This window comes from Orcinus orca, chromosome 9, assembly GCF_937001465.1.
Source record: "Orcinus orca chromosome 9, mOrcOrc1.1, whole genome shotgun sequence".
NCBI classification, from domain to species: Eukaryota; Metazoa; Chordata; class Mammalia; order Artiodactyla; family Delphinidae; genus Orcinus; species Orcinus orca.
This window is the reverse complement of record NC_064567.1, coordinates 102,687,022-102,713,024: the sequence shown is the minus strand read 5'-3', so window position 1 is coordinate 102,713,024 and position 26,003 is coordinate 102,687,022. Positions and strand designations below refer to the sequence as shown.

Sequence of the window (26,003 nt, the reverse complement as noted above, 5' to 3'; positions counted from 1 at the left end):
TAGTGGCTGTACCAATTAACATTCCCACCAACAGTGCAAGAGGGTTCCCTGTTCTCCACACCCTCTCCAGCATTTATTGTTTGTAGATTTTTTTTTTTTTCGGTACACGGGCCTCTCACTGTTGTGGCCTCTCCTGTCACGGAGCACAGGCTCCAGACGCGCAGGCTCAGCAGCCATGGCTCACGGGCCCAGCCGCTCTGTGGCATGTGGGATCCTCCCGGACCAGGGCACGAACCCGTGTCCCCTGCATAGGCAGGCAGACTCTCAACCACTGTGCCACCAGGGAAGCACTGTTTGTAGATTTTTTGATGATGCCCATTCTGACTGGTGTGAGGTGATACCTCACTGTAGTTTTGATTGCATTTCTCTAATGATAAGTGATGTTGAGCATCCTTTCATGTGTTTGTTGGCAATCTGTATATCTTCTTTGGAGAAATGTCTATCTAGGTCTTCTGCCCATTTTTGGATTGGGCTGTTTGTGTTTTTTGATATTGAGCTGCATGAGCTCCTTGTAAATTTTGGAGATTAATCCTTTGTCAGTTGCTTCATTTGCAAATATTTTCTCCCATTCTGAGGGTTGTCTTTTGGTCTTGTTTATGTTATGGTTTCCTTTGCTGTGCAGAAGCTTTTAAGTTTCATTAGGTCCCATTTGTTTATTTTTGTTTTTACTTCCATTTGTCTAGGATCTGGGTCAAAAAGGATCTTGCTGTGATTTATTTCATAGAGTGTTCTGCCTATGTTTTCCTCTAAGAGTTTTCTAGTGTCTAGCCTTACATTTAGGTCTTTAATCCATTTTGAATTTATTTCTGTGTATGGTGTCAGGGAGTGTTCTTATTTCATTCTTTTACATGTAGCTGTCCAGTTTTCCCAGCACCACTTATTTAAGAGGCTGTCTTTTCTCCATTGTATATTCTTGCCTTCTTTATCAAAAATACGGTGACCATATGTGCATAGATTTATCTCTGGGCTTTCTATCCTGTTCCATTGATCTGTATTTCTGTTTTTGTGCCAGTACCATACTGTCTTGATTACTGTAGCTCTGTAGTATAGTCTGAAGTCAGGGAGCCTGATTCCTCCAGGTCCATTTTTATTTCTCAAGATTGCTTTGGCTATACGGGATCTTTTGTGTTTCCATACAAATTGTGAAATTTTTCTTATAGTTCTGTGAAAAATGCCATTGGTAGTGTGATAGGGTTTGCATTGAATCTGTAAATTACTTTGGGTGGTATTATCATTTCGCAATGTTGATTCTTCCAATCCAATAACATGGTATATCTCTCCATCTGTTTGTATCATCTTTAATTTCTTTCATCAATGTCTTAAAGTTTTTCACATACAGGTCTTTTCTGTCCTTAGGTAGGTTGATTCCTAGGTATTTTATTCTTTTTGCTGCAATGGTAAATGGGAGTGTTTCCTTAATTTCTCTTTCAGATTTTTCATCATTAGTGTATAGGAATGCAAGAGATTTCTGTGCATTAATTTTGTATCCTGCTACTTTACCAAATTCATTGATTAGCTCTAGCAGTTTTCTGTTAGTGTCTTTAGGATTCTCTATGTATAGTATCATGTCATCTGCAAACAGTGACAGCTTTACTTCTTCTTTTCTGATTTGGATTCCTTTTATTTCTTTTTCTTCTCTGACTGCTGTGGCTACAACTTCCAAAACTATGTTGAATAATAGTGGTGAGAGTGAGCAACCTTGTCTTGTTCCTGATCTTTGTGGAAATGGCTTCAGTTTTTCACCATTGAGAACAAAGTTGGCTGTAGGTCTGTCATATATGGCCTTTATTATGTTGAGGTAAGTTCCCTCTATGCCTATTTTCTGGAGGGTTTTTATCATAACTTGGCATTGAATCTTTTCAAAAGCTTTTTCTGCATCTATTGAGATGATCATATGCTTTTTCTCCTTCAATTTGTTAATATGGTGTATCACATTGTTTGATTTGCATATATTGAAGAATCCTTGCATTCCTGGGATAAACCACACTTGATCATGGTGTATAACCTTTTAACGTGCTGTTGGATTCAGTTTGCTAGTATTTTGTTAAGGACTTTTGCATCTATGTTCATCAGTGATATTGGCCTGTAGTTTCCTTTCTTTGTGACATCTTTGTCTGGTTTTGGTCTCAGTGTGATGGTGGCCTTGTAGAATGAGTTTGGGAGCATTCCTCCTTCTGCTATATTTTGGAAGAGTTTGAGAAGGATAGGTTTTAACTCTTCTCTAAATATTTGATAGACTTTGTCTGTGAAGCCATCTAGTTCCGGGCTTTTGTTTGTTGGAAGATTTTTAATCACAGTCTCAATTTCAGTGCTTGTGATTGGTTTGTTTATATTTTCTATTTCTTCCCAGTTCAGTCTCGGAAGGTTGTGCTTTTCTAAGAATTTGTCCATTTCTTCCAGGTTGTCCATTTTATTGGCATATAGTTGCTTTTAGTAATCTCTCATGATCCTTTGTATTACTGCAGTGTCCATTGTTACTTCTCCTTTTTCATTTCTAATTCTATTGAATTGAGTGTTCTCCCTTTTTTCTTGATGAGTCTGGCTAATGGTTTATCAATTTTGTTTATCTTTTCAAAGAACCAGCTTTTAGTTTTACTGATCTCTGCTATTGTTTCCTTCATTTCTTTTTCATTTATTTCTGATCTGTACTTTATGATTTCTTTCCTTCTGCTAACTTTGGGTTTTTTTGTTCTTCTTTCTCTAATTGCTTTAGGTGTAAGGTTACGTTGTTTCTTTGAGATGTTTCTTGTTTCTTGAGATAGGACTGTATTGCTATAAACTTCCCTCTTAGAACTGCTTTTGCTGAATCCCATAGGGTTTGGGTCATCGTGATTTCAATGTCATTTGTTTCTAGATATTTTTTATTTCCTCTTTGATTTCTTCAGTGATCTCTTGGTTATTTAATAGTGTATTGTTTAGCCTCCATGTGTCTGTATTTTTTACAGATTTTTTCCTGTAATTGATATCTAGTCTCATAGCATTGTGGTTGGAAAAGATACTTGATACAATTACAATTTTCTTAAATTTACCAAGGCTTCATTTGTGACCCCAGATTTGATCTATACTGGAGAATGTTCCATGGGCACTTGAGAAGAAAGTGTAGTCTATTATTTTTGGATGGAATGCCCTATAAATATCAATTAAGTCCATCTTGTTTAATGTATCATTTAAAGCTTGTGTTTCCTTATTTATTTTCATTTTGCATGATCTGTCCATGGGTGAAAGTGGGGTGTTAAAGTCCCCTACTGTGATTGTGTTACTGTCGATTTCCCCTTTTATGGCTGTTTGCATTTGCCTTATGTATTGAGGTGCTCCTATGTTGGTTACATAAATATTTACAATTGTTATATCTTCTTCTTGGGTTGATCCCTTGATCATTATGTAGTGTCCTTCTTTGTCTCTTATAATAGCCTTTATTTTAAAGTCTATTTTGTCTGATATGAGAATTGCTACTCCAGCTTTCTTTTGATTTCCATTTGCATGGAATATCTTTTTCCATCCCCTCACTTTCAGTCTGTATGTGTCCCTAGGTCAGAAGTGGGTCTCTTGTAGACAGCATATATATGGGTCTTGTTTTTGTATCCATTCAGCCAGTCTATGTCTTTTGGTGGGAGCATTCAATCCGTTGACATTTAAGGTAATTATCGATATGTATGTTCCTATTCCCATTTTCTTAATTGTTTTGGGTTTGTTATTGTAGGTCTTTTCCTCCTCTTGTTTTTCCTGCTGAAAGAAGTTCCTTTAGCATTTGCTGTAAAATGTAAAAGCATTCTCTTAGCTTTTGCTTGTCTGTAAACGTTTTAATTTCTCCGTCAAATCTAAATGAGGCCCTTGCTGGGTAATCTTCGTTGTAGGTTTCTCTGTTTCATCACTTTAAATATGTCTTGCCACTCCCTTCTGGCTTGCAGAGTTTCTGCTGAAAGATCAGCTGTTAACCTTATGGGGATTCCCTTGTGTGTTATTTGTTGTTTTTCCCTTGTTACTTTTAATATTTTTTCTTCATATTTTATTTTTGATAGTTTGATTAATATGTATCTTGGCATGTTTCTCCTTGGATTTATCCTGTATGGGACTGTCTGTGCTTCCTGGACTTGACTATTTCCTTTCCCATATTAGGGAAATTTTCAACTATAATCTCTTCAAATATTTTCTCAGTCCCTTTCTTTTTCTTTTCTTCTTCTGGGACCCCTATAATTAGAATGTTGGTGTGTTTAATGGTGTCCCAGAGGTCTCTGAGACTGTCCTCACTTCTTTTCATTCTTTTTTTCTTTATTCTGCTCTGTGGTAGTTATTTCCACTATTTTATCTTCCAGGTTACTTATCCGTTCTTCTGCCTCAGTTATTCTGCTATTGATTCCTTCTAGAGAATTTTTAATTTCATTTATCGTGCTGTTCATCATTGTTTGTTTCATCTTTAGTTCTTCTAGGTCCTTGTTAAACATGTCTTGTATTTTCTCCATTCTATTTCCAAGATTTTGGATCATCTTTACTATCATGATTCTGAATTCTTTTTCATGTAGCCTGCCTATTTCCTCTTCATTTGTTTGGTCTGGTGGGTTTTTACCTTGCTCCTTCACCTGCTGTGTGTTTCTCTATCTTCTCATTTTGCTTAACTTACTGTGTTTGGGGTCTCCTTTTCACAGACTGCAGGTTCATAGTTCCCATTGTTTTTTGGTGTCTGCCCCCAGTGGCTAAGGTTGGTTCAGTGGGTTGTGTAGGCTTCCTCGTGGAGGGGACTTGTGCCTGTGTTCTGGTGGATGAGGCTGGATCTTGTCTTTCTGGTGGGCAGGACCATGTCTGGTGGTGTGTTTTGGGGTGCCTGTGACCTTATTATGATTTTAGGCAGCCTCTCTGCTAATGGGTGGGGTTGTGGTCCTGTCTTGCTAGTTGTTTGGCATAGGGTGTCCAGCACTGTAGCTTGCTGGTCGTTGAGTCAAGCTGCATCTTAGCTTTGATATGGAGATCTCTAGGAGAGCTTTCGCTGTTTGATATTACATGGAGCTGGGAGGTCTCTGGTGGACCAATGTACTGAACTCGCCTCTCCCACCTCAGAGGCACAGGCCTGTTACCCAGCCGGGGCACCAAGGCCCTGTCAGCCACACAGCTTTTGGGAGGTCTGAGGTCTTCTGCCAGCGTTCAGTAGGTGTTCTGTAGGAGTTGTTCCGCATGTAGATGTATTTCTGATGTATTTATGTGAAGGAAGGTGATGTCCTTGTCTTACTCCTCTGCCATCTTGAAGGTCTCCCCTATGAGTAAATTTTTAACTGGCTGGCCCATTTTCTGAAATGAGTGAATCAACCGATTTTTCTTGTTTCTAGGGTGTTTGGTGGATTTGCTGGTTCACAGATGTGAGTCTCTGACAAATGTGTTTCACTGTTTTCCTTGGAACGTCTGGGATACGGATACAAAAGTCATCATTTACTTTAGACCTTCTCACATTACTTTCTTTCCATTTAAAAAGCTGGCAGTTGGTATTTCCCTAGAGAGGCACTTCTATGCATGTGTGTGCATGCCATGCACGGCTGTGCACACACACACACGCACACACAACCATGGAACAAAGTACTTATTGCTTCCACAGAAGCCACAGGCTTGGAAGTACAGAGGGGGAGCCAAGCCCTGCCACAGTGCAGAAGGGTCATGCTTTGGCCCAGGCATCAGCCAAGTGGCCCATGTGCCCAGTGATGCTACAGCAGTGAAACCCGGACATCTGGTCAACCAGGAACAGGCAAGGCACATGGCGAGTCTCTCCTGCTCAGCCCACACAAAGCCCAGCCTCAGTGGTCAACCACAGAAACCTTGAGTCAGCATTCCAGGGAACACCCCCAATACACAGAGCTGACACAGATTATTAAAATTATTTTTAAATGGTCGCATCCTTCTTTTTGTATTTTGATTGTCTTCAGCATAAATGTTCACATTTCCTGGAGAAACTGCAGAGGACAGGTAATTCTCCAATCCTCCAGGAGAAAGCAGGCCTCCTTTCAGCCTGGATGATGAGATGAGGGGGACAGAACATATGGCCACTTGCAGAAGATGATTCTGGTTGATGTCATTATCCAGATGAAGGCCACCTGTGGCTACCCAAGGCTGGACAGAGACAGCAAGCTCCACAACTCAAAGGGTTAAGTGTCTCATTCTGGCTTTTTGGAGAAAGTGTTCTATTTTTTCCAATGCAAAATTACAGGGTCTTAGGGTTGGGATGATAACCTCTCACCCAGATATGAGTCCATCTGTAAACTTAGAGATGCTCAGTCAGCTTTTGGGTGGGAAACAAAGCCCCCACCTTAGGGGTGAGAGTCACCCACCCCCAGCCCTGAACCGTGGCCACCAACAACTCCTCCCAGTATTGACCTGATTATATCACAGCAAAACCGAATGAGTCTAGGAAGGACCAGTGCTCAGAGAGTAGACAAAAACAATGCAGATCTCTCAGAATGTTGACCTTGCAACCAACTAAAATCTTCAGCTCCTTCTCACATGAACTACAATAGAATCTGGTCTCACCTAGGCTGCGATACGCATGCAAAATTTTTCAACCTAAATTCATTCATTCATGTTTAAGTTCTGCAGCCCTGCATGACAGACAACCAAGCTCTGTACAAATTTCACGTGTCAGCCGCTATGCCACCCAGTTCTGTGTTACCTACAGTCTGAAAAGTCTTCTTCTGAGTGGCAGGTAAGTACATACGTTCCTGTGCCTGGGATGCCATGGACACCTCTCCTACAGACACCAGAGGTCAGAAACCCAATGCCTAATGGGGACAGCTGTCACCTACTGGGCCTTGCCTGCCCTTCTCAGAGTCTCCATAGGATGCTGACCAATGACTGATGTGGCTGAGGAAGGAGAACCAAGTGAGAAATAAATGTGCTGATTTTTTAACAGAGACCTAAGCCTTAAGAACTCAGAGTATCTTGTTCATGCTAGGGTATGCTTATGAAATGATACAGGAGAGAAAGGCCAATGACTGTATTGCAGCAACGGGTAATTTCTCAGCCAAGAGGGGTCACAAGCCTGGAAACAAGCTGAAAGGCAATCAGACCAGCAAAATATGGTGGGGCAATTTCCCAGCTCACTCATCAGCATAGCACAGCGCTCTGAAATGTGGCTTCAAGAGTAGAAAGGGGTCCAAGGGCTAAGCCTAGCAGCACCCTGGGAGGTCCCCAGCAGACACCCTAGCGTAACTTCACCACTTGCTCCCCAATAGCCTGTGGCCATTCCTTACCTCAGGTGTGGAAGGGCCTTAACGGTCTGACTATTGAACAGCCACCTGTAATTCATATATTGCGTGATCTCAGGACAAAATACATTCTTATTTAAAAGATGTATACCGTGGAATATTGCTCAGCCATAAAAAAGAATGAAAAAATGCCATTTGCAGCAACATGGATGGACCCAGAGATTGTCATACTAAGTGAAGCAAGTCAGACAGAGAAAAACATATGATGTCACTTCGATGAGGAATCTAAAAACAAATGATAGAAATGAACTTATTTATAAAACAGAAACAGACTCACAGACATAGAAAACAATCTATGATTACCAGAGGGGAAAGTGGGGGGATGGGATAAATTAGGAGATTGGGATTAACGTATACATACTACTGTATATAAAATAGATAACCAACAAGGACCTACTGAACAGCACTGAGAACTCTACTCAATATGATGTAATAATCTATAAGGGAAAAGAATCTGAAAAAAAAAAATATATACATATATAACTGAATCACTGTGCTGTACACCTGAAATGTACATGATATTGTAAATCAACGGTACTTCAATTTAAAAAATTCAAGTCATTTTTAATGCACACACTATATTACATCATAAAGATGTGAGTAGGATTAAAGGGGATGCTGAAATATCACGGCTCTCAAAGGCTACAAGAGAAACATGCCAGGAAGGGCTGTCAGAGCCCCAGACAAACGCCAAGCAGACATAAGTGATCTCTGTTTAATGGTGATTTGAGAAAGAATTGAAGAACACGGCACCGAGTTACTTGTAAGTCAAATAAGAGCAACCACTTGGCCTTGCCGGCAAAGTCCTGTACCTGTAGCTTGCTGCCAAGCATGGACTCTCACTCCAGTGCCCGTCCTGTGGAGCTGGGACCACACCTCACTCTTCTCCCCACCTCCAGGGCCGCAGGCAGCCTGCACACCAGCTGCTCCAGCATTCACGCTTGCAGGGCTGTCTGCATGTTTATAGACACCGTCTTGGCCCAGCATCTCTTGTTAGCACATTTATCAGACCAAATGCAAGAGAAAGAACTTGGAATAAACTACTAATGAATACTAAGGTTAAGGTTCCCAGGTAGCCCCTCCCTTTTTGGAAATCCATCACCGTGAGTGTTTTCACAGGGCCCTACCTACACTTTCTGAGTTGGCAAAGGCAGACATCATTCCAAAATCAAAAGCAGTTTCCTACACAAAGTCATCGGCAGTACAAGTCTGCTTGGAAACAGCATCTCCTCTCATCCTTTTCGGGTGATTTGTAAAGGTCTCTGCGGCATTTCTATTTCTCAGGCCCGAGATGGGGATGCTCTGACTGCTCCAGTGTGGGCATCCTCTAACTCAGACCAGGCTCAGGGATCCACAGTGATGGACCAAATGAAACCAGAACCGTAGGGCTGCTTTCAGGTACCAAGACTCTTAGGCACACAATTGGTTGAGGACCACTACCCGCCTGCCAGGGAGTTACCGCTATTTTGTTTTATAAGATTAAACTCCGGGCTTCCCCGGTGGCGCAGTGGTTGAGAGTCCGCCTGCCGATGCAGGGGACACGGGTTCGTGCCCCGGTCCGGGAAGATCCCACATGCCACGGAGCGGCTGGGCCCGTGAGCCATGGCCACTGAGCCTGCACGTCCGGAGCCAGTGCTCCGCAATGGGAGAGGCCACAACGGTGAGAGGCCCGCGTACCGCAAAAAAAAAAAAAAAAAGATTAAACTCCAACATTGCTACAGTTGACCCTAGGTCCCAGTTCTGTCCTCTTAGGTGGGTCCTGGCTGCCACGGGGGACTGTCAAGTTCCTCTCAAACACACGCTGTCTCCAGTGAGAAGCCCACAGATGCAGGATGCCCTTTTATGAGCACATCACTTAGGCTAAACGTAAGTGGAGCAGGCTTTCAAATGTTGCCATTCTCGCTCTTTGAGAATATTTCACTGTTAATTTTGCTTTATTGATGCCAACTATTACAGCTGATATTTAAATATATACAGTCACAAGATATGTAGCAAATCATTTTCAAATAACTAGAATAACAAGAAAGAAGGAATCATCCATAAACTTATGCTAAAACAAATGTAAACATAATCCCCCCACCCAAACTTACTAGTATAGTATTATTTCATCACTGAATTTTATTTAATTAATATTAAGTATTATTTCCACTTAATCAATGAAAATCAGAAATTGAATTGAAAATATTTTAAGTAACATTAATATCTTATTACTGAAATATAATTAACTTCAGTAACTTCATTACTGAAATTGCATTAATTAAAAATGAACACATTTAATATGTGTCACCAAATTTAAATTGATAAAGGTTCTGCTGTTGCTTCTGTTTTCGGTTTACGCATTTTCAATTACCTAAAATCTCATATAGATGCTTACATTCTCTTACAAAGTAAATGAGTAAAGTGCTGCAAACAGCAAGTTAATTTGAACTCAGACCATTTGCTGAGAGCTTCCCCCTTCGTCCTGTCAAGGGAAAGAGCAGAGAGCGAGGCAGCCTTGGGAGGAAGGCCCAATTCTTGGTCCCACTTCAGGGGTAACATCAGGGACAACCAGCTTCCAGCAAAACCCAGTCTCCCTTCTTTGATTTCAAGCCAAGTGCTGTCACATGGTAGCCAGCCAAGACCTACTTCCCAGGCTCCTTGCCGCCGTCCGTGGCCTCGTCATTACATTTTCACGAATAAAACGTGAGTGGACGTGATGTACAAGCAAACTCCAGACTGGCCAGTGGAAACCTCTTTTCACCGTCATTCCTTCAAATGGATGGACAGGGAGATGATGGTGGGCATCTGGACTCTTGTGTCCTTGAAAGGTTAGGGTCTCCATCCCTGGACAACTCCAGTCCTGGAAGGCCCATGGGCAGAATCGAGAACTTCCGATCCAAGCCTCTGAATCTGGGGACCCACTTGTTACAGCACCTCAGCCTACCCTTATAACTTGGTGGCTGTCCTCAAAAGATTTGTGTGCCATTGATCCTAGATAGTAAAAGCCCTGAATTCGTGCAGACAGATGGGAAAATATGCTACTGTTTTATTTATTTTTTAAAAATTGATCCAACATTTGTATATATTGTAAAATGATCACAGTAAATCTAATTAACATCTGTCACCACACACAGTTACAGAATGTTTTTCTTGTGATGAGAACATTTAAGATCTGCTCTCTTAGCAAATTTCAAATATACATTACAGCATTATTAACTATAGTTCCCATGCTGTACGTGACATCCCCATGACATTAATTTTATAACTTTTATAACTGTTAGTTTGTACCTTTTGACTCTCTTTACCCATTTCATCCACTCCCCACCCCATGCTCTGGTAACCATCAATCCATTCCCTGAATCTATGAGCTCATTTGTATGTTTACTTATTTACTTAGATTCCACGTATAAGTGAGATCATATGGTATTTGTCTTTTCTTTCTGACTTATGTCACTTAGCATAATGCCCTCAAAGTCCATCATCCGTGTTCTTGCAAATGGCAAGATTCCATTCTTTTTCATGGCTGAATAATGTTCCATTGAATATATGTACCACATTTTCTTTATCCATTTATACACCGATGGACACTTAGGTTGTTTCCATATTTTGGTTATTATAAGCAATACTGCAATGAACATGGAAGCACATATATGTTTTCAAGTTAGTATTTTTGTTTTCTTTGGATAAATACCAAGAAGTGGTATTTCTGGGTCATATGGTAGTTCTACTTTTAATTTTTTGAGAAACCTCCATGCTGTTTTCCACAGTGGCTGCACCAATTTACATTCCCACCGACAGTACATGAGGGTTCCCTTTTCTCCATATCCTCATTAGCACTTGTTATCTCTTATTTTCTTGATAAAAGCCATCCTATCAGGTGTGACATGATAACTCATTGTGGTTTTGATTTTCATTTCCCTGATGATTAGTGAGGTAGAGCATCTTTTCCTGTGTCTGTTGGTGATTTCTATGTCTTCTTTGAAGAAATGTCTATTCAGATCTTGTTCCCACTTTTTAATGGAATTGTTTGGGTTTTTTTTGCTATCAAGTTGTATGAGTTCTTTATGTATTTTGGATATTAACCCATTATTGAACATATGATTTGCAAAAATTTTCTCTAATTCAGTAGGTCAACTTTTCATTTTGTTGATGATTCCCTTTGCTGTTCAGAAGCTTTTTAGTTTGATGTAGTCCCACTTATTTATTTTTGCTTTTGTTACCTATGTTTTTGGTGTCAAATCCAAAAAGTCATCATCAAGACTGATGTCAAGGAGCTTACCACCCATTTTTCTTCTAGGAGTTTCATGGTTTCGGGTCTTATATTCAAGTCTTTAATCCATTTTGAGTTCATTTTTATACACAGTGTAAGATAGTGGGTCCAGTTTCACTCTTTTGCATGTGGCTCTGCAGTTTTCCCAACACCATTTATTGAAGAGACTATTCTTTCTGTATATTTTTGACTCTTTAGTCATAAATTAATTGACCACATATGAGTGGGTTTATTAATAGGCTCTCTGTTCTATTCCATTGCTCTGTTTGTCTGTTTTCATGCCAATGCTATAATATTTTGATTACTATAGCTTTGTGATATGGTTTGAAATCGCAGAGCATGAAGCTTTCAGCTTTGTTCTTCTTTCTCAGGATTGCTTTGGCTATTCGGGGTCTTTTGTGGTCACATACAAATTTTAGGATTGCTTTTTCCATTTCTATGTGAAATACCAATTGGAATTTTGATAAGGATTGCAATAAATCCGTCTGTTGCTTTGGGTAGTATGGGTATTTTAACCATATTAATTCTTCCAGTCCACAAGCATGGAACATCTTTCAATTTATTTTGTCTTCTTCAATTTCTCTCTTCAATGTCTGACAGTTTTCAGTGTACAGGTCTTTCACATCCTTGGTTAAATTTATTCCTAGATATTTTATTCTTTAACATGCAATTAGTAAATAGGTTTTCTTAATTTCTCTTCCTGATAGGTCGCTATTAGTACTATATAGAAATACAACAGATTTCTGTATGTTGACTTTGTATCCTGCAAATTTACTGAATTCATTTATTCTCACAGTTCTTTGGTGGAGTCTCTACAGTTTTCTATATATCGTATCATGTCATCTGCAAATAGTGACAGTTTTACTTCTTCCTTTCTTATTTGGATGCCTTTCATTTCTTTTTCTTGCTAAACTGCTCTGATGAGGACTTCTAACAATATGTTGAATAAGAGTACTGAGGGGGACATCCTTGTCTTATTCCTGATCTTAGAAGAAAAGCTTTCAGTTCTACCCTTGAGTTTGATGTTTGCTGTGGGCTTGTCATATATGGCCTTTTTTATATTGAGGTATGTTTCCTCTATACCCACTTTGTTGAGAGATTTTTTAATCATAAATGGATGTTGAATTTTGCCAAATGCCTTCTCTGCATCTATTATGATGATCATATGATTTTTATCCTTCATTTTGTTAATCTGCTGTAGCACATTGATTGATTTGCTGACGTTGAACCCTCCTTGCATCCCTGGAATAAATCCTACTTGATCATGGTACACGATCCTTTTAATGTATCGTTGCTAATATTTTGTCAAAGATTTTTGCATCCATGTTCATCACGGATGTTGGCCTGTAATTTTCTTTTCTTGTTGGTGTCTTTATCTGAATCAGGGTAATGCTGGTCTTGTAAACTGAGTTTGGAAGTGTCCCCTCCTCTTTTATTTTTTGGAACAATTTGAGAAGGATTGGTGTAATTCTTCTTTGAATGTCTGATAGAATTCCCCAGTGAAGCCGATTGGTCCTGGACTTTTGTGTGTTGGACTCCCTACCGTTTTAAACAGTAGTCTTAAGTAGAAAATCTGAGAAGGTGACTGTTTGGATCTAACAATGTAGAACAAGTAGAGACCAATGTGTTATGCCCCACACTGCAACAGACCCTTCCCCTTAATGGGAGTGGCCACAGCTAGCCTTTCAGACCTCCTAACCCTTGACCCCTGGTCATAATCTGCTTCCACATCCAGCTCAGAAATGGCTCTGTAGCTTTATTCTACTCTGGAACAAGGCAATAGACTCAACCTCCCTCAGCTCACCTGACTCATGGGTCCTGCTGACTCTGCATCATCCAGAGGATGATTTCCAAGAATTATCTGACAGCAAATCGATACGCACATGGTCCGCATCTTCTCATCTGTAACCACAGCACCCTAACTTCTAGTCTCAGTTTCTCAAGACTAAAGTAAATCCCCCCAATGCTATTTCTACCTCGCTCCTCAGACGTCAGCCTGGGTAGAGCACGACATCCTCAAGACGGCGGGGGATGCCGGTCTCGGCACAGCACCTGAGAGCAGAGCAAAGTTCTCCTCACTTCTGGGGACCTGCAGGGGCTACTGCTGCTCCCTGGGTAGCATCACGGGGGCCAAGATAGGAAGGGGCTTTGAGAGCGTCAGATGACAGGTACCATACAGCTGACGTCATTCACAGTTCCCGTGGGGCAGGCGCTACTCCACAGGAAGAAGCAAAACCTCAGCACGACGTTGTTTAACCAAACAATCCAGACTGTTGTGACTCATCAGCAACGTTAAAGTGAAGTTCTTGTCTCACCTCTGCCTTAGGGACTCACATGGGCCGTGGAGCACCCACCCTCCTCTCCGACACAGTGTGTCATAGAACAGGCTGGGCCGGGGGCAGCGCTGGTGTCTGGCAGGTGTTTGGAAAGGTGGCCATGGGCATGCCTGCCAGGTTCTCCCAATCCCTGACCGACACGTGCAGGTCAAGGAGAGGAGGGGGCAGCAACAATTCTCCAAAACTGTCAAGAGAAGTGTGGAACATCATCTCTTACTCTGAAATTCTTTCTACTCTCCTCTTTCCAGGGAGGGAATCATTCAAAATCTTTGCATAAAACTTCTAGTGTTGCACAACTTGGGATATAAACTTCAGCACTGGGCTTCCCTGGTGGCGCAGTGGTTGAGAATCTGCCTGCTAATGCAGGGGACACGGGTTCCAGCCCTGGTCTGGGAGGATCCCACATGCCGCGGAGCAGCTGGGCCTGTGAGCCACAACTACTGAGCCTGCGCGTCTGGAGCCTGTGCTCCGCAACAGGAGAGGCCGCGATAGTGAGAGGCCCGAGCACCGCGATGAAGAGTGGCCCCCGCTTGCCACAACTAGAGAAAGTCCTCGCACAGAAACGAAGACCCAACACAGCAAAAATAAATAAATAAACACATGTGGGGTTTTAAAAAAAACAAAGTTCTTGTATTGGCCAACTTATTGAAAGTTATTTACAAGGGGGGAAAAAAACAAAAAAACTTCAGCATTAATAACTTGCTTTTTTCTGTGTGTAACTTGCCTCTGCTTATACTAAATGTTTGTCTCTAGTAACAAAATGAACCAGAAATCAGTTTTCTTTGGCTGTACTCTGAACATGTCATGCACACGCTCAGCAGGCACATATGAGGTCCTTCCTCTTGGTTCCAGGCACCGCCCTAGTTGCTAGGGATAGAGTCATGAAAATATAATAATAATAATGATAAATGGCTCTTGCCCTCATAGAGCTTAAAGACAGCTCTCCTTGGTAATGAAAAGACTGCACGGTTCATATGTACTCTCAGCTTCATTTGTACAGATTTCAACCTCTTTCCCCATAAATTAATACTCAGAGCCAGATACCTAAGACGTAGTGTGTGTTGAACTGACTGGCAACTAAAACCAGTGAACGCCTGACTTAGGGAGCCTGAATGGAGGAACATTACATCTGCTTGGTACTAGTTAAGTTTTACTCCATGAGTTGTTTAGAATCTGTTCTAGGTCCCATGATGGTGACTTACATGGAGGAGGGCCTGTGTCACCTGTAATGAAGATGCTAGCATCCACTCTGCCAACCTCCACTCAACCACATGGGATTCACCTCACACCAAGACAGAGATGGCAAGGAGGTTCAGATGCAGGTGAAAATCACATTTTTTTTCTTTAAATCATGGTATTTTCAAAGAAACAACCTTCATAACCATCTGCATTTATGATTTGCTTGTATCTTTGTTATAAAAAGCTAGAAAATCATCCAGACAATATATGACAGAAGTCCACCATGCTAAAGGAAACAAATATCAAAGACAAACCACTTAGGAAATATCACTAAATATGTATTTTTATACTTCAACCAAATACTCTGATCAAATATCTATCAATATCTACGTCATATATTTTATGTGAGCCAGGGAGGCAAAACATTCCTTTCTCACCTTTTTATTTTTCTTAGTTTTTCTCCCTTTTCTATCTCCCATATCCAATCAGTAGGTCCTGGCCAAGTTTATCAAATTAACTCAGTCTGAAGCTCGGTGCCGACATTCCTGAATGGTGCCTCCTGAAAGCTGATCTCAGCGTCTCCTCCAAAAGGAGATGCCAAGCTCACTAGGGTCACCCAGCAGGAACCGTCACGAGCAAGCCTTAGGCTTCATTGTCCTTCAAGAGTTACGCTTACGATGTAATTATAGACGCACAACGTGTCATCTGGGGCAGCAAACGTTCTTCACCAGGTAAATATGGGCATCACTCCGACCGCAAGATGAGAAGAAAGCTCTGGTCCTTCTCACCCCAGACTGAGGGTCAGACACTGAGAAGCAGGAAGTCATATATTCAGTGTGTTTCCAATCTAGAGCCATTGCAAACTGCCCTTGACGCGCGCACACCTGCACACGCACACGCCCGGCAGCACCCGGCCCCTCCCCTCTGCGGGCAGCACAACCTCCCCACGTCCCCTGTGGACCAGCTCACGGACTTGGTCCCAGCGCAGACCCTACTTGTCCCTCCGCTCTGTGTGCTTCTCTCTAAGCCCGACTCCACCTCTCCACCCAGGAGCCAGGGCTCGGGGCCTCGGCTCTGAGCACAGAGCTTCACCTGGGAGCTCATTAGAAACGCCAAATCACAGGCCCCATCCCTGGGCCCCCTAAATCAGAATTCTCACAAGACCCCGCGATGCCCTTGCGCTTGGAGTCTGAGTAGCATGGGGTGGGGGGCACCCCTGTGTGTGTCTCTCCTGAACGCAGGGCATAGCCTGGCTCCTTGCTGTAGCCCAAGTGTCCGGTGGCCCCCTGGTCTCCTACCGCAGAGCCTTGGTGAAATCTGCCCAGAGAGGGGCTCGGGCAGGGGCAGAGGGGCGAGGGATTACTGTGTGAGGCACTCTGCATCTTCTTCCTTTGCTTCCCCACCCCCCGTCCCTCCCGTCTGTCCTTCCTTGTCTGTTTTTTTCTCAGCATTAACCTTTCTTATTCTATGAGTGAAGATTCAGACTTTGGGAAGGTGCGGTACATATAGACAATGGAATACTACTCATCCATAAACAGAATGAAATCACGCCATTTGCAGCAACATGGATGGACCTAGAAATTATCACACTAAGTGAAGTAAGTCAGACAGAGAAAGACAAATACCATATGATATCACTTATATGTGGAATCCTAAATATGACACAAATAAACTTATTTACAGAAGAGAAACAGACTCACAGACACAGAGATCAGACTTTTGGTGCCAAAGGGGGAGTGATGGAGAGAGAGGGAAGGATTGGGAGTTTGGGGTTAGTTAGTAGATGCAAACTAGTATATACAGGATGGATAAACAACAGGGTCCTACTGTAGAGCACAGGGAACTGTATTCAACATCCTGTGATAAACCACAATGGAAAAGAATATGAAAAAGAACAGATAATATGTGTAACTGAGTCACTTTGCTGTACAGCAGAAATTAAAGAAAACATTGAGAATCAACTATACTTCAATACAATTTTTAAAAAAATTCAGACCTGGGAAAATAAATCATTACATACATCGCTAAAACAGACAGACATACTGTGCACTGTTTATGAACATATAACCATTTACTGTATTTTTAAGATATAAAAGCTTCAAAAGGGCTGTTATCCCTGGGGAAGGAAAAGGGAAAGGGGTCTGCTATGGTTCTAGAGGCAGTTGTGTCTCCATTTGTCGTATTTCTTAGAAATTCTCAAAAAGACATGAGACAAATTGGGCTAAACGTGAACATCTGTTAATCGTGGGTGGTTGACTCATGACTATTTATTTTATTTTGCAACTTTTATAAATTGGAACTATACCAACATTTTGCAAAGGGGAGAGGCCCGGACAGCGGGTTCTGTGTCTAAGGGGCGAGCCTTGACCTGTGCAGCAGAGGGAAGTTAGGGCCTCCCCACTACCACTAGGAGTGCAGACCTGTAATCAGCTCCGCAGGAAGTAAAGGAAGGAATCGAGGTCAACCTGGGGCACATTTCAGATGGAGACATCAAGAAAATATGACAAGATGGGAAGAGGCAGCAAAGGCCACAGTGAAGGGAGAAGAAATCCAGCCCAAACCACACCAGGAGAGAAGGAGGCCAGGGGTGGGGCCTTCAGGAGGACCCCAGGCTCCAGGGTGGGCAAACCAGGCCGGGGGGCACCCGATACAGGTCACCTTGGGGCAGGGCCTCGAACACACGTGCAGTCGTTGGAGGATGCTCGGCGAACAGATGGAGAGAGGCCAGCGGCCTCCTGTGTTTGGAACAGAGGGGGCGTGGCAAGTGGCAGACCCAGCTGCACTGCCATCTCCTGTAAGAACTGGGAGAAACTGGAAAAGAAAAGCATGGAGCTCAGGGGCCAAGAGATGCCCAGGAAGAAAACGAAGCACAGCGCTGGGGCGGATGCAATGAAGCAGGTGGGCAAGGATTTGAGAGAAGTTGAATGCGCACACCCGGAGAGGCTCCAGGCTCACCACTTGTCAGTCTGGACTGAGATTCCAGAATACCCTGTCTGGAATCCCGGGGGATGCTCCCCGGATGAGAGGAGGCGGGGAGAGTGTCTGGGGGTGGCAGGCTGTGGAGGACGGTCTCAGGCTAAGTGAGGCGAGGCCACCACCACAGTGGTCATCAGGCGTCTGGCCAGGATCCCCCTTCACAAAGCCTCGCTCTGCCTGCTAAGTGCACAAGGCTGCACCCAAAGCAGTGAGGCCAGAAAGCAGGCCGTGGACGAGGCTGGGAGAGAGGCCATGGGGAGGCCAGCAGGAGAAGTGACCATGGGGAAGAGGGAGGCAGTGGGATTCGGGATGTATTCTGAAGGTAGCAGGTGGGCTTTGAGCTGGATAGCAGATGGAGCGTGGAGAACGGAGGAAGCAAAGGGGGCCTCCAAGGTTTGGGGCTAAGCCACTGGGATGACAAGCTGCCTTTCCCCAAGTGGAGAGGGCACGGAGGGACCGGGGGTCTGCTTCTCTCTGCTACCTAGTCTGAGAAGCAACTTGAATGCCATTCACTCAACCAAGCCGTGTGCAGGCAACTGCAATTCTACGGATCTCTGCTTGTCCATCCAAGCGCAGGAGGTCACAGAAGAAATACAGACATTAGGAAAAAACAGATACTCATGCTTTAAGGGAAATAAGGAAAATCAGTATTTTGAAAGGGACGTTTTTTACCGCTCATTCCCTACAAACATTGAATCCTCAGCTAAGAGGTTAAATGTCTACATTTCTTCTTTTCACTTTGAGAACTAAGTATTGGCATGAGGCCCTTCAATCAACCTTTTAGGCTCTAGTTAGAATATATTATTCCCATTCTAAGAATCCAGTGTTTTGGATAAAAATTCCTTGAGGCTTTAAAAACAAAACCTTCCCCTGACAGTTTCCAGATTTGCGTTGGAGAGCACGTGACATGAAAACTTTAAAAACTACTGCGAATGGGCAAATAGGTAAGCAAAGAAGTTTAGGATCATTTTTCTAAATTACATTTTTGGGTCTGCGCCTTTTCCACTCTTTGATAGAAGTTTCATATCCAAGACACTGGATCTGAAATGAAAACCTGAGTGGCTATAAGTACTGTTATTTGTTGCTGGTGGTACCACCCTCTGGGGAAGCAACGTGGAAACATATGTTGTCTTGAAAGCCATAAAACTGTCTCACCCTCTGATTCCCTAATACCTTTGCAAGTCTCTATTAAGGAAAAGTCCCCAAATGAATATGGGCTCTGGGGATGAAGATAGTCCTCTCATTATTTATAGTTCCAGAGGAAAAAAAAGCAACAAGTAACGGGGCAGAGTGATGCAGCTTAGCGAGTGCCAGGAGCCCTGGGAGTGATGATGACAAACCCATTGCACACATGGGGGAGGGGAGGCTGTAAAGGTCACAGAGTTGTACGTGCTAAAGGCAGAATCCAGATTCAAGCAAACAGAAACAAAAGCCACACTTTCCCCTCTTCCTGGATGATCATACAACTTTTAAAAAGTTAAAAGACCATTGTTGTACCAGAGCGAATTGTAAACGACATGATGCTAAAGGAAAAAAGCACAGCACTGTGTACATCACAGTTGGCCTTAGGCACCAGAAAGGCTCAAGAGAACATACAAAGTGATGAGAAATGGTGTTGGGCTGTTGGCATTCCACGTGACTCCCTCACTCCCCATTTAAAACTTTCCATATGGTACTTATTTTATAATCTTGAATATAAACCGTTTTTGAAAGGTATACACTAGACTTTTAAAATATCTCTTCAAAATGGATGTATAACAAAAATTAGTTCTATATCCCAAACGTGGCTCATCCCTCGATTTTGTGAATGCTCAAAAAACAGCAAATTTTAGCTTTGTCAGGCCAGGGGTTTCAGCAGGACTCGCTGTGTCTGGACAAACACTGCCCCCTTGTGGCGGATCTGACGACACGCATTTGGAGGGGCCAGCTCTTTATCATCCACTTGGGACGGGATTCTTAACAGGCCCGTGCGAGCTGGGGAGAAATACAGGATCTCTGATGAGCATGGGGCTTGCTTTACAACTTACTTTTTAATAACTTTTTCGGAAAGTGTCATGTTACTGATGGGCATCCCCCTCAACTTCTTGGGCTCCTAAGGGCAGGACTTCAATACAGCAGCCGTCGCCATCCTGGCCAGATGACTCTGTGGGGACATTTCAACCTGGACCCCAAAAGCTTATTCAGGCTTTGGGTCGAGAATCACTTCAGAACGTGGTGAGCAACTCCTAGGATGATGGAAACCTTCCATAACTGCCTGAACAGGGGAAACATGGCCCCAGATGATTTTTTTAAATTGAGGCAATACTTTTTAAAAATCATTCACCAAAAGATTTTAGAACAATGGTAATAAGCAACACAATGGTATCTGGTATGGCTCACGTTGATACATTTTTAGATTGGTCAAATTTATAGCATGTAAATGAAGGCCAGGGGCCTATAAAAGGTCAGTCACTACAGTTCGTTTTACAATTTGCCCCAAATCCCAGAGTTAATAACAGAAGCAGATTAAGAACTCGGGTCCTCCTCTTCCTACACCAGAGCATTACTGACCACCTTGCCAGATGCTACCGTATTCTGCGCGTGTGGCATTTCTGTGCGCTGGATTACAAAGGAGCTCAGGTGTCTTTGCATCTGGTGCAGAGTTCATACTGCTGTCTATGTGACTTAGGAAAAGAGCAGAGGATGGAGACTGAGGCCTGAGGACCATTCCCACCTTGCCGCCAATCACATCCTGTGGACCCTGACCACGTTCCCTCCATGTGTCTCAGGGTCCAGATCTGTAGGATGTCACGCATGCTCAGAGAAGGGACAGTTTCCCGGAAAATGCCAAATTCCAGGAAAACTGCTTGAAATTATTCGTGAGGTGTTTATATTCACTCTGATTCAAGGGTCCTTTGATTAAGAAAATGAAAATGTATCTTGGAATAGACTAAATGTTAGTTTACATAAAATTAGTCTTTCCAGGAAAGATCTGACTACTATCTGACTACCTACATACCCTAGGATAATTTTTTTTAAATGCGGATCTATTCTCTTCTGACTCTTCAGGTTACAAATATAAGAAACTAGTTGCATTTTCTCAAGGAAAAATAACAATACTATCTGGAAAGTTTCTAATGAAGCTCTGATCCAGTTTACTCACCATTTCAGAATGCTTCCTAAAGTTATTAGCCGAGCTCTATAATTGCTAATCCTTACAACGGTGCTGCAGGGTGGATGGCGTGATGCCCGTCATACAGATGAAGAAAGGGGAGACAGAGAGGCCCCCTCTGCTGCCTTGGAATAAAAGCTCAGCTCTACACCCCAAGGGCAGATGCCTGCACTCAGCTAGGAGTCAAGGGCTTGGGGAAATTTATAAAAACAGGAGCAGCGCTCTTAAGAAATGTTACATCACCAACTTGCTTGAAAAAAGAAAGCATAATCTCAAACATAGATCAGACATCACAGACATGAAGAAATATAAACATGAACATAAAACACTGGGGAACATAAGCAGACATCAACGGATTAGACCAGCCACTTGGCCTCCGGAAGCTGGGAATTTCTGCGTCTGTGTAAGGAAGGCTGCACCGACTTTACAGTGATGTGGGGAGGATGAAATGAGATAATTGAACTAAGCACGGGCCTGGCACAGGCAGGCAGGTAGTAGCAGCTGTGGGCATCGTCCTCTTTGGCCAGCATTATTTTATTAAGTGCTATCCTGCCCTAGGCCTTCAAACCCAGTAAACTCTTATTTCCAGGTGAATAGTTAATCTACCACACTGCAGATTCCTTGATTGACTTTGATTTCTAGTAAAAGTCACACGTGATTTTAAAACATGAAAAAAACAAACAAACCCCCTAGAGACCACTCCATATCTGTATTCAATGATTTTCCTGCTTCCCTTAAACTGCTCAGTTCACTTAGCTCTACAACAAACCTGATGACATAATGATGTGGAGTCTTCATGTCTAAGAATATGGCCCGTCTTTCCATTTGCACAACTCTACTTTTGTGTGTATTTGTAGAATTTTATGATTTTCCTCAATAATGCTTTGGATATTTCCTATGGACTTTTGGCCTAGGTTTACCTATCTATCTATCTATCTATCTATCTATCTATCTATCTATCTATCATGTCATGAATGTGTTCTTAGGCTGCATTTGTAAGAAAAAAATCTCACCCAAATTAGCAATGCCCACTGCAAAACTTATGCTACCATCCATTGCTGTAGAAAAAGTAATAACTCCTGGCATGTTGTAATAACCAAAGAGGCGTGAGGGGTCAAGCCCTTCAGGGTAGTTGAACAGATCCTCTACTCAGACACAAAGTTTGCTGGCAGAGTGTGTGAAATATTAGAAGACATTTTCCAACAATCTGTGGCCAAAATTGAGGCTGACAAAAGATAAGCCTTACAGACCAATTGAGTCCACGGACATTTAAACCATCCTCAGTGGATTTAAGTCTGTTTTATAGCAAAGAAGCAGCATTGCTGATGTGGTTATGGTAAGGAAAGACTTGCTGAAGATTATACAGCTGAAGAAGAGACCTTCTCATTATGTAATTGTACTCAGGTTAATTTGGGGTCAGATGAGAATACTGGTCACATGCGTTTCTATGGACGAGCTGCGGTCACCCCAGGCTCCAGCCCGGCCTGAGTTCCCACCACGAGTTAAATCCTTCTTAGTGGAAACCAGCAAGATTTGGTTGTCAGGAAAGTTGAGAGCTGATTTTCAAAGAGCATTAAAATATGGGAATCAAAAGGGAAAACAGCGTCAAGTCCAGGGCATTAAACTCCTATGTTTTTAAAGTGATGGAAGAGAAACTGAGAATCCATAGTTAGCTACCTTCAGATTCAGAACTGAGGTTGATAATTGTCAGGAGGATACATATTAACACACTTACTCAAATTAAAAATATGACTTGACTTTTTTTTTAACCACAAGTAAATGTGATTTGGCTTTTTGATTGGACAATAAGGGCCCATTTTGCTAATTAATTTATATGGCAGACATTCTCCATAAATCGAATGGGCTAAATCTATAAACCTAAGATCCTGACAAAAATAGACTTAAAGTTTGGGATGAGATTTTTTTTTTTTTTTTTGCGGTACGCGGGCTTCTCACTGCCATGGCCTCTCCCTTTGTGGAGCACAGGCTCCGGACGCGCAGGCTCAGCGGCCATGGCTCACGGGCCCAGCCGCTCCGCGGCATGTGGGATCTTCCCGGACCGGGGCACGAACCCGTGTCCCCTGCATCGGCAGGCGGACTCTCAACCACTGTGCCACCAGGGAAGCCCTGGGATGAGATTTTTAACATTCACTAAAAACCACTATTTTGGCAAAAGTGAGTGAAAACTGACAATATGTCAATTTCCTCAGTGAAAACTGACAATATGTCATTTTCCTCAAAACTTACTGATGATATATTAGGTTTAGAAAGTGCCTGTGACATCCATCAGCACACACAGTCACACTTTTTTTTTTTTTTTGGGTGGAGGGATGTTAACTAAACAATTGTGGTAATCCTTTTGCAATATATACATACATCAAATCATTATGTTGTATGTCTAAAACTAATACAATGTTGTATGTTGATTATATCTCAATTTTTAAAAATGGTCAGCTTTGCTATCCCTTAGCTCAGATAAACATGTTAGTAAAATCAGTAGCTGGGACACATGTAATTCTAACTTGAGACTTCTGAAAAATATAACATGAATGAAAAGAAGAGTTATGATGTCAAATTGCTCATTTTGATTTACTTTAAGTATCTAGAAACAATTTCAGAAACTATATCACACTTAATGATAATACTTCTTTATATGTATATTATACTTTATGAATAAAAAATTTTTTTCACAACATATATTATTGGATTTCTACTGTATTTGTTCCTTTGGGAGAGATGTCTTCAAACATTATTTTAAAAAAAGAGAAAGTGCCTCTGAGTAATGAGTGTAATTATTATCTGAGAAATCTTGATAAAGTGTTTTTCTTATACCTCCCAGAAGTCAATAACTTTCGTGTGACTGAGTAACAACCCCCCTGGCAAGTCAAATGGCTTCCAAATCTTGGCTATTGACCAATTAAACGAGAACCTAGTCAGGTACAGATAAAAGATCAATCAAAATAATATCTGATAATAGATCACTATGTGATTGACCAGAAGGACTTCAAAGAATTGAAAGGCACTGTTATAGCAGTAACCCTTTTCATTCTCTTGTACTTATTTATGCAAAATATTTCCTCAGGGTTTAAACCAATAAAAACAGAAAGAGTCACACAATTAATGTTGAAGCTTTTCTGGTTTTATCCATAAATTATGTTCATTCATGGGTATATGGAATAAATTTAAAAATTACCTTTCATCTTATTAAAAGACATCTTTTCAAGAAAGATTTCCTTTTCACGCTTAACAATTATATATCAGCAGTTGTTAATATATTTATATTGTTTATATTTATTTGCAATTGTAATAAGAACTCAATCTAGAAGAGTATTTTCCTACCCACAGTTTTATGATCACATGAAATTTAAAAATCTAATTTAGATAGACATTCTTGTTTTGTATCACATTTCATTTCAACTATTTAAAACAGACTTTTAAAAACAAAATATATATTGAATAGAATACAATTTTACATGGGACCAGTACGGAAATGTGAAGTCAAGAAAAAAGAATAATAATGCAAAATGGTTTATTGTTATAGAAGAGTTTGTCTCTGTGATTTGTCTATGTATCTATGTGATTTTTAAAGTGATCGTATCAAACTTTATTAGATACATTTAAAATGTCAATATTTATAAGATGCTATGAAATATTTTCCTTCAAGTACTTAAAATTAGGAAGAAGCTTTTTGTATGCCAACTTTGAAATGCGAGGGCACAGAAAGTTTTAAAAAATTCTTTCAACGTAGGGCTGCAGAATTTAGGAAACAGGCTGTGTGGCTCCAAAACCATCAGCTGCTCTGAGAATGCAGGGAGGTGGTTTCAGACGGTGTAACTCAGTTACTCTAATGAAGGGCCCTCCGCATCACGCCGGCGGGGGCTGGAGAACTGGAAACTAACACATTCGGAAAGTAACACATTCCTCATCTTCTGAATGCACCACGGGCAACTAAAAAAGAAGCCACATGACGCTTTGTGCAACTATCTAGTTTATAAAAACCCACAAAACAAAAAACAACTAAACTAATCTATAATTTCATTTCCCGGAAGGTGGTGCAAAGCTGCCAGAAGCCCCACGAGGTTAGCGCGAAGCCCCTGCGGTGTTAGTACTCACGTTCGAGCCCCTTCCCAGTGTGGACTTGGAGGCATCCTCATCGCTGTCTGCCCCCGGCTGCCTGAGCTGCTCTGCCTGGAACAGAAGCAGGACCCCCGTCATCTCCAGGTGACAGCAGCATCACACAGAACAGTTGTCCTTAGCAATTATTAAAGCAAACCACGCCAGCCTGGCCGTCCCTCAGGGCAGCAGCATCTGCATAAACAGCTGTAATCCACGGCCACGATTCTTAGGAACCTGAAAGCTGTTCTAAAATAGTCCCTAAGCAGTGCTCACAGATCTGACAACCACAGTTTTGAAATTCATGACTCATGGAGTGTGAGTTTCCATTTTGTCTTTTTCCCCAGAGCATCTCTTTTGCTTAGAAGAGATGCAATATGAAAACAGCAGTGGGTCTGAGCTGATCAATTAGCTCCGAAAACCAATTAATTCAGTAGGTTTTGAGGATTTCTACGTTTTAAATTCAGTTTACCACTGCATTGCTGATCGACTGGATACACATCAAAATAACTCACCAGGTACCTCACTCCCTACCCATAAAAGGTGAACAATAATGACATCTCACTTCATGGTTTAAAAGAAGGTTTCCCTTGATGGTGTGGTGACCTCCAGACAGAGAACCACCAGGTGCCCTGGAAAATACAGCTCTGGGCCACACCCTGCCCTCCCAAATGAGGATCTTTGGGGATGTGACCCAAGAATCCAATTGTTACACTAGATCTTAAGGTGATTCTAAGGTATTTTCAGAACTACTTGGT

The 26,003-nt window shown here is 42.0% G+C and overlaps 1 protein-coding gene across 9 annotated transcripts in view; it reads right to left on the bottom strand.

Moving 5' to 3' along the window:
• The window catches only part of COBL (cordon-bleu WH2 repeat protein), a 258,983-nt gene that overhangs the window by 121,299 nt on the left and 111,681 nt on the right, over nucleotides 1–26,003 (bottom strand). For 5 of the 9 annotated variants that reach the window (XM_049714449.1, XM_049714446.1, XM_049714450.1 and 2 more), the window contains one exon: nucleotides 25,246–25,320. The exons of the other annotated variants lie outside the window; for them this stretch is intronic. In XM_049714449.1, coding sequence (XP_049570406.1) covers nucleotides 25,246–25,320 — 75 coding nt within the window. The remainder of the gene's footprint in view (nucleotides 1–25,245; nucleotides 25,321–26,003) is intronic. 9 annotated transcript variants of the gene reach the window in all.